This window comes from Rhinichthys klamathensis, unplaced genomic scaffold, assembly GCF_029890125.1.
Source record: "Rhinichthys klamathensis goyatoka isolate OS25496 unplaced genomic scaffold, OSU_Roscu_1.1 h1tg000011l_1, whole genome shotgun sequence".
Taxonomy (NCBI): domain Eukaryota; kingdom Metazoa; phylum Chordata; class Actinopteri; order Cypriniformes; family Leuciscidae; genus Rhinichthys; species Rhinichthys klamathensis.
In genome coordinates this window covers 13,941,634-13,955,841 of record NW_026606564.1, presented here as the reverse complement: position 1 = coordinate 13,955,841, position 14,208 = coordinate 13,941,634, and the positions used below count along the sequence as shown (strand labels likewise).

General features: G+C 39.9%; 1 protein-coding gene across 1 annotated transcript in view; it reads right to left on the bottom strand.

Moving 5' to 3' along the window:
* Positions 1-14,208, bottom strand: part of cacna1eb (calcium channel, voltage-dependent, R type, alpha 1E subunit b) — a 116,065-nt gene that overhangs the window by 72,217 nt on the left and 29,640 nt on the right. Inside the window, exons 4-7 of the mRNA XM_056265621.1 lie at positions 7,447-7,550; positions 6,937-7,095; positions 1,266-1,456; positions 765-868 (exon numbers count right to left, since the gene is read on the bottom strand). Of these exons, the coding sequence (XP_056121596.1) occupies positions 765-868; positions 1,266-1,456; positions 6,937-7,095; positions 7,447-7,550 (558 nt within the window). The remainder of the gene's footprint in view (positions 1-764; positions 869-1,265; positions 1,457-6,936; positions 7,096-7,446; positions 7,551-14,208) is intronic.

The window sequence follows — 14,208 nt, the reverse complement described above, 5'->3', positions numbered from 1 at the left end:
CACGACTGCAGGCTCACCAGAAGGCAACAATTCTCTCATTCAGTGAAAATTACAAAACTAATAATCATTAGTCTTTGCATATCAAACCCTGAAATTATTGGATAAGATTAAAGATTAGTTGACAAAATAATGAAAAATCGATCAACATTTAGGCCTACTTGGATTTCTTTCTGTAGTACACAAATACGTTTTTCCATGCAATTACAATGAAATGGGACTGGAGCTTTCAAGACTCAAAAAATCATGCAAAAGCACCAAACAAATATCTAAAAAGTATAATAAAAATAGTTTACACATGACTTGTGCATTTATAAGAAGCTATAAGTTAGACTTTATTCACAAAAAATCCTGACATCCACTATAGCTCTCCTTGGTACATATTTGATTGTTCATAAAATAAATGGTGATGTTGATTAATGAATACATTTGATCCAACATCAATCACAAATCAGACTGATCTGGTTCTTGAGCTAACTCGAGTAAGATTTTGGTCTGTTCCACACACATACTGTAGGATTCCAGAGGATAATAATTTAATATTTTTAATATTTAAAAATAATCATTCTTTTGATGCTTGAAAGTTACAGTCCTCATTCAATGTAATTGTTTTTTTAAGTACAAACAACAACAACAAAAACACGGTGCATTATTAAAATTCTCCTTTTGTGTTTCATGGCAAAAATGAAATCAGGTTTGAAACAACATGAGCATTAATAGATAATGACAGAATTCCAATTTTTGGGATGTATTTGTGAATGTCTTACCCAGAAAGGACACCCAAAACAAGGTTGAGCACAAAAAATGAGCCGATAATGATGAGAGGAATGAAATATACCCAATTCCATGTGGGTCCTAAAGCATCATTAGTCTGTGGAAAAATAACAATAATCAAATAATCACCTGAAGATTATGGTTAGGTGTATGTTTTTTTTTTTTTTTTTAGTCCAATAAATCATTGCTGTCTGCAAAGTAAACATTATGTTTGAATAAATGCAATATAGACATTTACAGCATGATTTCAAAACCATTTACTTTGTTTTCTCCTTAAATGAGCAAAATCCTGCATAAATGAGTCACATTAAGCAAAGATATTCAGTTGAAGACAAGATCCTGTCATATCTTTATATATATAAATCACTGCGAGCACTGCAGCTCCATATGTTAAGTTGGTATAGGTTAATGAGGATGCATAAAGATAAACATTGAGTATTTTAGCAGTGTAAACATAAACCCAATCAGTCAACTATAAAACTGCATGAACTCACATTGTAGAGGACTGCAGTCCATCCCTCCATGGTAATGCACTGAAATACTGTTAGTACTGCAAACAAGATGTTATCAAACTGAGTGATGCCATCATTGGGCCCAATCCATGAGCCAATGCAGGTGTATTTATCAGGGCACTTCCTCACTCCACACGCAAACTCCACCTCAGAAGAGTCCACGGTCTCATTATCTGAAAGAACAGTGAGAGGAACATTATACGATGCATTCACTACACAAATATAGCAAATCTAAAGATTGCAGAAACGTAGTCCTGTAGTCTTTTTGATAAACAACAGTATTATATATATATTTTTTTATCAAACATTAGGTAGCTGAACACTATATATAGGTGAAAGCATTATATTAGTGATGCTCACTTTGCTTGCTTTACAGTTCAAAATAAATACGTTTACTGTACATTAAAATCACCAAGGCAGACTTTAAAGTTAGAGCTTTAGAATTGTGTAGGATGTCATCCTCCTAGTCAGAAGGGGGCAGTGTCTGCTATGACAGACTACATTTAGGGGTGTTTCTCAAATGCTGCATCCTAGTCAAGGGGGTAATCCATCGACCGGAAGTTGAAGCCGGCCGGGTGCCGCCATGTTGTAGCAGAACTTCACTTGCGTTAGCATTTCCATTGACTCCCATTCATTTTGGCGTCACTTTGACAGCGAATAACTTTACATCTGAGGCGTTTAAAGACTCCATTTGTCCATTATTTATTTCTAAAGAAACACAACAATATATAAAGTGCTCCATTACCTTCTATGTTACATTATGGCCCCGTAGAAACAGATTTAGTAAAAATAGGCTAACGATTGCGTCATAACCACTCGACTCTCTGTCGCGCTGTACAGAAATTACCGTACAGACAGGAGGAGAAGCTCGCAGGCAATCGGGGGGACGTCCCGTCAAGGGAGAAGCCCATAGATTATGAGTCCATAAAAGCAAAGGAATACTTACTCCTGCTCACTCACGCCAAAGAACTCTTTGCTCAAGTTCCCCGTCTCTGCAAGATTAACGTTGGCAATTTTCACGCACAGCTACTAGAAGAGTAACGTCTGTCAGACAGGTTGCTCACGTCATCAAGCTTAGTTTGAGTCGGTTTGAGTCTGCGCGTCAGGAACGGAAGTGCTCAAAAATCGCTAAAAATGGGCTTCAACTGTCTCAACTGAGTTCCAATTAGATGGCTCTGTCCACTTCTTATACTGTCTATGATCCTAGTAGCCTGGTCCCACCAGACTCTCATAAACTGTAAAAAATGATCGTGATTTTAACGGTAAAAAATGCTACAGTGAAAAACTGTTAATTGGTTAACAAAGTTTCCTTACTATATACGGTAAATAACTGTGATAGATCTAACGGTACATTTAATGTAATTTTACTGTAAAATACCGTTAAATTGACAGTTTTTTAAAGTGAAAAAGAACAACTCATTGTATAATTGACAGTGAAAAACCGTAAATTGACATTCCCTGCGTGACACTTCACATTTGATGTATTTTTGTTGAAATAACTATGTTTCTTCTTAGTTTTCTTAGTTTTTTTCTTATCAGTTATGTACATTAGAGTTTTATGTTACATTTAATGTTGTTAAATTAATGTTTATTGCATTTTTAAAATTTCATGTGTTGCCATGATGCTGTTTAGTGTTTGTGCGAATGACACTGTACTAACTTACTCATGGAAGAGCTGCTTGTGATGAGCTTTGATTTATCATGTGACTTTCATCACTACTGTGATTATTGTTGGTTGTCATTGTATTACAATGGTACAAAACAGATATTAATGCATAAATAGGTTGGAAAATTAACATTATATCAGATAATGAAATATGTTTTATTACTGTAAATTTTAAGTTAAGTCTGTAAAACCAATAACGTCTGTACCATGTTTTTGACGGTAAAGTTCTGGCAACCGCAGCTGCCGGTATTTTACCGTAAAAATGGCATTTTATTTTTTACAGTGTACATTTCATTTGTACAGAGAGTCTGGCCTCGTTCCATTGACAAGCGTTAACTTCCTTTTACGCGGGTACTCTGTTGAAGTTTAAAACTATTGGATCTGCCCAGAGTCAGTCTGGTTCTGCCACCAATCGCTAGCGTTTGGTCGAACGTATGACGACTCAAACTAGAGCACGACATCAACGTCATCGTTCTCAGCCACTCCCTCTGTTCGCTGATAGGACCGGTAAAAAATTGACCGGAGAAAACCAAAGAATACACCACAAGCCCAGACGTAGTACTGAAGGAAATTGAAAATTGGGCGGAAGTACGTAGGAGGGCGGAGCCAGGCTAGCATCCTAGTGAAGCAGCGCCCTTAATAGATGAGTTCTTCTATACAAGAGTCCTCCTCAGCATTAAAAGGTAGAATGAGACTGTCCAATGGCATGGCATGGCAAAACCAAAAAGGTTTCCGTCCCCGCGATCACAGCACTAAAATACTATTACTATTAATTTGGGAAAAAGATTTTATCTTACAAATCTTTGGATTAACTGACTTACTATTACAGTACAATCAGTGCACATCCTGATTTTGCCGAGTTAGATGCGTTCCTGGCTCAACATATTTTGTTGATCCTGGAACAACAGTCCTGTCCAAAAATGTAGTCCTAACCGTATCCCTACCCCTAAACCTAACCCTTCTCATAACTTATCCCTAGAATCAGAGGGAATAACACTGATGTAGAAGCACCTAAACCTGTTTGTAAGCCTAAACTTGACATAAAGTGTAAACTTGTCCCTTAAATCTGGTTGATTGGAATGTTGTTCCAGGATCAACAAAGATGTTGATCCAGGAACGTGTTGGACTTTGTAAAATCAGGTTCTACGTTACAAGTAACGCAAGTTACATAATCAAACTTTTGTCAAGTAACGCATTACTTTTAAATATCTGAGTTACTTTTTCAAATAAGTAATGCAAGTTACTTTGTTTTCCCATGTACTTCCTAGGATGCTTAAAGTTGAGACTGCCTCCAAAGGAGCTTGATGACGTGGAAGCCTAGTTTTCCAGCCTTACTAGGACGCAGCTTTCCCGTTGAGAAACACCCTAGAATTCCCCTCAATTACAGTCAAACAGTTTACTGTTAATCATGGCCTTGTTAGTCTCTGCTGGCATCTTTCTCCATTGATGGCCTTTCAGAAATGTCTGAGTATTCTCCTGCAATAATATTGCTAATAATATTAGCTCTTGTACTCATTCTGGTTCTTCTTTGGAGTGTGAAATAGATCTATATATGTCCTTATCTGCTGCCTTTGATGTCACAGCTCAGGATAGATGCTAATGAAGGGCTTGGGATTGTAAGCATTCTGCTTGTGTCTTCAGCCAATGACAGTTGTCATGACATCGTTTTCCAGAGGCCCTTAACTCTTTCCCCTCCACTGACAGAAATTTCCGTAATTTATGAGACAAGGCTCCAAATGTTGCTTTTTTTATGAAATGTACCCACATTCAAGTGTAGATAAAAACAAATAATGCATTAACTTTGAATAATTAAAAGCAGAGGCTCTGTTCTTTCTTTTGATACATTGCATGTTCAGATATTCATACAAAAAATAAAACAAATACAATTTTGTGAAAATCATCAAAAACGCTGATGGTGTCTGGCAACTTAAAAAAAAAAACGCTGGTGGGGAAAGAGTTAAGTGAAATGTCACATGGCTGTTAGATTTAGGTGATTGGCTCATGGTGTGTTAAAGTCATGCCGGAAAGATCGGTTTAACAAGTTAAACACATGAACCGCACTACAAAGTCGTAATTACAAGTGGGAAACTCTAATATTTCATTGAGCCCTGAGATTCCCAGTTGGGGGCGTGCAAGTAAGAAAATATGGAAGATATTTATAAATCTACAATTTAAAACTCATCCAGATGGAACCGCTGATAAAACCATTTATTCCTTTATTTTATTTTTTTACCCATCAATTTGATTTATTATTCATATTTCATTATCTTCTACTTCAGGTATGTAACTAAACTCCTCGGGGTGAGGCTTATATCTCATGCTCTGTGATGCTGCCTGCACTTCTCCACCATAATGAAGGTCTCCGATGAGGATCCAGCCTACTGTGTATGGTAAGGTTCAAGACTACCCTCAAGAAAGATCTTGCTGAACGGCAAGCTGACATGAACAATGATTGGCTGAAACTGGCTTCAGCCCTTGAACCAGATTTTAAGGACTTGAAGTGCCTATCAATGCGAGAGAGGGAACAGGTGTGGGCCAGCCTTGAGAATCCACAACCAGGGCATAAAATGAACTCTCGCCATATGGCAGTAACCGAGCGAACGCACAAACATAACTTTCAACACACTCAAATGATTGTATGTATGGCCGACTGCAGCATAAGCATAATAAAAGTTACGCTGGACTTGAGGCCGGTGTGTATCGCAGGTCTCTCTCATAAGCATTCGCTCCCACAGTTCTCGGCCCACCCTGCTTCATACCACCGTAATGTTAATAAAACTTGAATGCATTCGCTCATCCATGAATATGATTTCTGCCTGAGTCTGTGGGATTTCTTTCCATCAGCTGTGGAGGTGAAGACAATAATTCCCATGATTCCACGCTCATTCACGGTGACATCAAGCTACGCCTTGGTTTTGAATAAGCGACCTCTAGTGGCGAAACTTACATACTGTGCCTTTAAGTTAACATAAATAGTTGAGAAAGAAGACGCTTGTGTACAGTTACATTATATTGAATCCGTGCAAGTCTTAAAGTGGCAACAGCCTATTAATTATTTTGCTGCCTTGTCGTTAATGTTAATCAAACAACAAATGACAAAGAGAAAATCACTCACTGCTCTTGACTAAATACTTTTTTAAGGATTAATCTATGTTTAATTTATACAGTGAAGGGTCTTTAACTTTGTAACTACTATATACTAACATTTAAATTAACCGTTTGATTCAATGAACTTATTGTGAACATACATGTTTTTGATTTTTTTGGGTTCAGACTCAGGTCTTGTCCACACTAATGCGTTTTCATTTGAAAACGCACCTTTTCTCTCCGTTTTGGCCTGAGTGAGCCACAGTGAGACAGAGCTTTTCCTCCTGTGAAAATTGAGCTTTTTGAAAACGCAGAAAAAGTGGGCAAATTTGTAAACGTAATTTTCGTGTTGTAGTGTGGATTGTGAAAACGGAGATATTTGAAAACGATGACGACGCATGTTTAGTCACTTATCTTTTTTGGGCTAATTTCTCAGCCAATATTCATGTGTGATTAAATTCGATTAATTAGTCGTCATATCATGTAATTAATTAGATAAGAAATATATTGTGTATACACACTATATATACAGATTAAATGTACAGCACCTTCAAAAGTTGAATAAAAACATAGAAAACAGCAAAAACACACCTAATGCGGATTCCTTCTTCATTGTAGGTTAAAACAAGTAGTTAAAAAAAACTTACTGAATTTTTTGTCAAAAAAAAAGAAAAAAAGAGAGGGTAAATAGCCATCTTGCTTCGACCAAAGTGACTTGAACACACTTGACATCGTGAAAAACGAACTCGTAAAAACAAACTTCCCATGAGGACTTGAACGCACCATTTAAAAACTTTTAAAAACCACCCAAGTTCAAAGATTTCAAATTACATACTGCATGGCAGATGTTTGCCATATTATAACTTCACTTGAGTTAAATACCAGAAAGATTCTCCATACCGAGTATATCTGGATAGGGCAGGCAAGTGTGGTGTAATTTGCCACTGTAAAACTCCAGACCGATGATAGCGAACATCAGGATGGCAAAGAAGAGCAGAAGACCGATTTGCAGCAGGGGCACCATCGCTTTCATTATGGACTTCAGAACTATCTGTAAACCTGGTGGAATTAAAATGGATTAGTACAACGTACTTCTTGCCAATAAGTGGTTTTACTTTTAATACCAACTAGTGTGTTTCATATGTGTTTATAGTAACAGGATGACATTGTTTTTGATCAGGGGTGTCCAATCCTGCTCCTGGAGGGCCACTGTCTTGCAGAGTTCAGATCCAACTAAACACACCTGAACCAGCTAAATCACTGTCTTACTAGGTATACTAGACACTTCCAGACAGATGTGTTGAGGCGAGTTAGAGCTAAACTCTGCAGGACAGCGGCCCATCAGGAGCAGGTTTAAACTGCCTTGATTTTGATTGTTATATGTAGTGGGGAATAGGATGAGTAACTTACTGGGGATTCCCGAAACTAGTTTGAGGGGTCTTAACACACGCACAGCCCTAAGGGTTCTCAGATCCACAGGAATATTCATATGAGAACCAGCAGTGGCCAGAATCCTGAGGAAAAAAGCACACACACAAAGAAAAAGGGAAATAAGGCTTCATCAAAACAGCTGTTAAATGTGGCCTAAATAATTTTTTTATATAGTTTTCACATCTAACATTACATTTGTCAAAACCGCATGCTTGATTTACCCTTGAATGATAAAATCCTTCAAGGTGAATTTTTTATTTATTTACAATATCAAATGTTGTGATTCTCTACACAGTGATAATAGCAATTCGGATGTAAAAATGGGGTTACACTACGTGTTACACCCCATAAAGTACTGGTAATATAAGGTAACTACATGGGTCAAGGTTAGGTTTAGGGGTTCAGGGTTACTACCTAGTTATTACCCAGTTATTGTGCTTACTATAAGTACATAGTATGTACATAAAATAAAGTGCTACCTATTTCTTTATACATTTTTTTATATATAAAAACAAAATGTGATTTAATGAATAAGACTTTGCAACAAGGTTCGTCATTAGGTATAATTGACATTCATTAACATGCATGTATTGCAACATGAATTAACACTAAATTAGTAAATGCTGTAAAAATGCATTACCAAATGAATGAATAATAGAAAAAAAAGTGTTAAGATTAAATTATATTCTTAAATTAGTTGAGGCCAGGATAACATAGGATGTCGCGCACGCAGGTCAGTTCAGGTCAGGAGTTTCACCTGTTCATCCTGATACGTGCCGCATTTAAAAGGTGTGAACAACCTGACAAAAGTGGGCACAACTATGGCATGCGGTGTGAACATCTGTGAGAGCTGTTTTAGCAGTATGTGCACTTCCCAGAAATGTCACAGTGATAAATACATTTGACAAAAATATCTGTGAGCACTAAGACCATTGTTAATATTCAGGAGGAACTTAAAGTCATGAGGTATACATTTGAATAAGAGAATAATAATTACAGTATGGAAGAGGAAAGAGGGAAAAGCGAGCGTCAGAAAGAGAGCGAGCCATGGAGCGAGTGAGTGGGTGAGTGGATGAAAGCATTGCTCGGGGGTGTAAATGGTGTGAAAATTCAAGGTTGTGAATCTTTCTGTAGCCTCCAGAACTGCACCACGTCCGTACTATTATACATCATGATTTGAATCAACAAATCCTTCATATCTGCCACAGGAACAGAGAGGAGCCTGTTTCATTATCCATTTTTATAAACAGCGGTTTCTTACAAGAGCTTTCAATCTGTGATTCAAAAGAACTTATATAATGATTCCTGATCAATCAATGGATAATTTACAGTAGGGTACTGTATGTACTCTGTTTAAAGCATATTGGGGATTAAAAAATAGGACAGTATGTTTAAGAATAATTTGTGTCTTTAGATTTAACAACATTTCACAAATTTACTGTAGTTTATGATAACGTCTTTAACAGAGGCTTTTTTTTAACAATGTGTTTTGCACATGTTATAATAAGCAATTATGTTTGTACCTTTGTTTTGTGGCTTACATTTCTATCAATTAGTGTAACATGACCAAACACTATTAATTATTTCACAATTTGGCTTCTTTGTACCTGCCAGTGAAAAAGCTGAAATGCAAACATGAAATGAATATGGGCTCACCCACACATGAACACCTACACACAACACTGAACTGAGCTCTGAGAGGCAGTGAAGGGGGAGGGGATGGAGGAAGATGGAGGAATAACATTATCAACACTTAGTGGTGAATCATCAGCATATCTGCAGCAAATGCTTCATCTTTCACACACTATGAAAGAAAAGGCTTAATGCCGAGTCTATGCTGTGTTCTGAACATCTGATCGCACTATATGCTCACGCAACTTTGTTGTCCACATCCTCAAGATGCAGGGGAAGATGGGGAACCTTAAACGGTTAGTTCACCCAACAATGAAAATCCTCTCATCATTCACTCACCCTCATGTCATTACAAACCCGTAAGACTTTCGTTCATCTTCGAAACACAAATGAAGATATTTTTAATCAAATCAGAGAGATTTCTGTCCCTCCATTGACAGTCCACGCAACTAACACTTTGACGCTTCAAGAAGTTCTAATCCATATGAACTGAGCGATTAAGTCAAAATATTTAGGCATGATCGCTTTATATGATGAACAGATTGAATTTAGGCTTTATTCACATATAAACATTGATCAGCGATCATAAACAGAAACCTGCTTGACGAGAACAAACCTCATTGGTTCTTTCTGAAGCTCAAATGTGCTGCATAACACGAGAATGCACCTGATTGGATCTTGCAGAAGCTCAAACGTGCTGCGTAACACGAGAATGAACCTGATTGGATCAAGCGGAAGCTCAAACGTGCTGTGTAACACAAGAATGAATCTTATTGGTTCGTGCTGAAGCTCAAACAAGCTGCGTAACATGAGAATGAACCTCATTGGTTAAAACGGAAGCTCAAACGTGCACGAGAATGAAAATGATTGGTTCAAGCGGAAGCTCAAACATGCTGCGTAACACGAGAATGAACCTCATTGGTTCTTCCTGAAGCTCAAACGTGCTGCGTAACACGAGAATGAACCTCATTGGTTCTTTCTGAAGCTCAAATGTGCTGCGTAACACGAGAATGAACCTCATTGGTTCTTGCTGAAGCTCAAACGAGCTGCGTAACACACAAGAATGAACCTCATTGGTTCTTGCTGAAGCTCAAACGAGCTGCGTAACACGAGAATGAACCTCATTGGTTCTTGCTGAAGCTCAAACGTGTTGCGTAACGCACAAGAATGAACCTCATTGGTTCTTGCTGAAGCTCAAACGTGTTGCGTAACGCACAAGAATGAACCTCATTGGTTCTTGCTGAAGCTCAAACGTGCTGTGTAACACGAGAATGAACCTCATTGGTTCTTCCTGAAGCTCAAACGTGCTGTGTAACACGAGAATGAACCTCATTGGTTCTTGCTGAAGCTCAAACGTGCTGTGTAACACGAGAATGAACCTCATTGGTTCTTCCTGAAGCTCAAACGTGCTGCATAACACGAGAATGAACCTCATTGGTTCTTGCTGAAGCTCAAACGTGCTGTGTAACACGAGAATGAACCTCATTGGTTCTTGCAGAAGCTCAAACGTGCTGCATAACATGAGAATGAACCTCATTGGTTCTTGCTGAAGCTCAAACGTGCTGCGTAACACGAGAATGAACCTCATTGGCTCTTGCAGAAGCTCAGACGTGCTGCGTAACACGAGAATGAACCTCATTGGTTCTTGCAGAAGCTCAAACGTGCTGCGTAACACGAGAATGAACCTCATTGGTTCTTGCTGAAGCTCAAACGTGCTGCGTAACGCACAAGAATGAACCTCATTGGTTCTTGCTGAAGCTCAAACGAGCTGCGTAACACGAGAATGAACCTCATTGGTTCTTGCTGAAGCTCAAACGTGCTGCGTAACACGAGAATGAACCTCATTGGTTCTTGCTGAAGCTCAAACGTGCTGTGTAACGCACAAGAATGAACCTCATTGGTTCTTGCTGAAGCTCAAACGAGCTGCGTAACACGAGAATGAACCTCATTGGTTCTTGCTGAAGCTCAAACGAGTTGCGTAACACGAGAATGAACCTCATTGGTTCTTGCTGAAGCTCAAACGTGCTGCGTAACACAAGAATGAACCTCATTGGTTCTTGCAGAGGCTCAAACGTGCTGCATAACACGAGAATGAACCTCATTGGTTCTTGCTGAAGCTCAAACGTGCTGCGTAACACGAGAATGAACCTCATTGGTTCTTGCTGAAGCTCAAACGTGCTGCGTAACGCACAAGAATGAACCTCATTGGTTCTTGCAGAGGCTCAAACGTGCTGCATAACACGAGAATGAACCTCATTGGTTCTTGCTGAAGCTCAAACGTGCTGCATAACACGAGAATGAACCTCATTGGTTCTTGCTGAAGCTCAAACATGCTGTGTAACGCACAAGAATGAACCTCATTGGTTCTTGCTGAAGCTCAAACGAGCTGCGTAACACGAGAATGAACCTCATTGGTTCTTGCTGAAGCTCAAACATGCTGCGTAACACAAAAGAATGAACCTCATTGGTTCTTGCTGAAGCTCAAACGAGCTGCGTAACACGAGAATGAACCTCATTGGTTCTTGCTGAAGCTCAAACATGCTGCGTAACGCACAAGAATGAACCTCATTGGTTCTTGCTGAAGCTCAAACGTGCTGCGTAACACAAAAGAATGAACCTCATTGGTTCTTGCTGAAGCTCAAACGAGCTGCGTAACACGAGAATGAACCTCATTGGTTCTTGCTGAAGCTCAAACATGCTGCGTAACGCACAAGAATGAACCTCATTGGTTCTTGCTGAAGCTCAAACGTGCTGTGTAACACGAGAATGAACCTCATTGGTTCTTGCTGAAGCTCAAACATGCTGCGTAACACGAGAATGAACCTCATTGGTTCTTGCAGAGGCTCAAACGTGCTGTGTAACACGAGAATGAACCTCATTGGTTCTTGCTGAAGCTCAAACGTGCTGCATAACACGAGAATGAACCTCATTGGTTCTTCCTGAAGCTCAAACGTGCTGTGTAACACGAGAATGAACCTCATTGGTTCTTCCTGAAGCTCAAACGTGCTGCGTAACACGAGAATGAACCTCATTGGTTCTTGCAGAAGCTCAAACGTGCTGCGTAACACGAGAATGAACCTCATTGGTTCTTGCTGAAGCTCAAATGTGCTGCGTAACACGAGAATGAACCTCATTGGTTCTTTCTGAAGCTCAAATGTGCTGCGTAACACGAGAATGAACCTCATTGGTTCTTGCTGAAGCTCAAACGAGCTGCGTAACACACAAGAATGAACCTCATTGGTTCTTGCTGAAGCTCAAACGAGCTGCGTAACACGAGAATGAACCTCATTGGTTCTTGCTGAAGCTCAAACGTGTTGCGTAACGCACAAGAATGAACCTCATTGGTTCTTGCTGAAGCTCAAACGTGCTGCGTAACGCACAAGAATGAACCTCATTGGTTCTTGCTGAAGCTCAAACGTGCTGTGTAACACGAGAATGAACCTCATTGGTTCTTCCTGAAGCTCAAACGTGCTGCACAACACGAGAATGAACCTCATTGGTTCTTGTGGAAGCTCAAACGTGCTGCATAACACGAGAATGAACCTCATTGGTTCTTGCTGAAGCTCAAACGTGCTGCATAACACGAGAATGAACCTCATTGGTTCTTGCTGAAGCTCAAACGTACTGCATAACACGAGAATGAACCTCATTGGTTCTTGCTGAAGCTCAAACGTGCTGCGTAACACGAGAATGAACCTCATTGGTTCTTGCAGAAGCTCAGACGTGCTGCGTAACGCACAAGAATGAACCTCATTGGTTCTTGCTGAAGCTCAAACGAGCTGCGTAACACGAGAATGAACCTCATTGGTTCTTGCTGAAGCTCAAACGTGCTGCGTAACACGAGAATGAACCTCATTGGTTCTTGCTGAAGCTCAAACGTGCTGCGTAATGCACAAGAATGAACCTCATTGGTTCTTGCTGAAGCTCAAACGAGCTGCGTAACACGAGAATGAACCTCATTGGTTCTTGCTGAAGCTCAAACGTGCTGTGTAACACGAGAATGAACCTCAAGGGTTCTTGCTGAAGCTCAAACGAGCTGCGTAACACGAGAATGAACCTCATTGGTTCTTGCTGAAGCTCAAACGAGCTGCGTAACACGAGAATGAACCTCATTGGTTCTTGCTGAAGCTCAAACGTGCTGCGTAACACGAGAATGAACCTCATTGGTTCTTGCAGAGGCTCAAACGTGCTGCATAACACGAGAATGAACCTCATTGGTTCTTGCTGAAGCTCAAACGTGCTGCGTAACACACAAGAATGAACCTCATTGGTTCTTGCTGAAGCTCAAACGAGCTGCGTAACACGAGAATGAACCTCATTGGTTCTTGCTGAAGCTCAAACGTGCTGCGTAACGCACAAGAATGAACCTCATTGGTTCTTGCAGAGGCTCAAACGTGCTGCATAACACGAGAATGAACCTCATTGGTTCTTGCTGAAGCTCAAACGTGCTGCATAACACGAGAATGAACCTCATTGGTTCTTGCTGAAGCTCAAACATGCTGTGTAACGCACAAGAATGAACCTCATTGGTTCTTGCTGAAGCTCAAACGAGCTGCGTAACACGAGAATGAACCTCATTGGTTCTTGCTGAAGCTCAAACATGCTGCGTAACACAAAAGAATGAACCTCATTGGTTCTTGCTGAAGCTCAAACGAGCTGCGTAACACGAGAATGAACCTCATTGGTTCTTGCTGAAGCTCAAACATGCTGCGTAACGCACAAGAATGAACCTCATTGGTTCTTGCTGAAGCTCAAACGTGCTGCGTAACACAAAAGAATGAACCTCATTGGTTCTTGCTGAAGCTCAAACGAGCTGCGTAACACGAGAATGAACCTCATTGGTTCTTGCTGAAGCTCAAACGTGCTGTGTAACGCACAAGAATGAACCTCATTGGTTCTTGCTGAAGCTCAAACGTGCTGCGTAACGCACAAGAATGAACCTCATTGGTTCTTGCTGAAGCTCAAACGTGCTGTGTAACACGAGAATGAACCTCATTGGTTCTTGCTGAAGCTCAAACATGCTGCGTAACACGAGAATGAACCTCATTGGTTCTTGCAGAGGCTCAAACGTGCTGTGTAACACGAGAATAAACCTCATTGGTTCTTGCT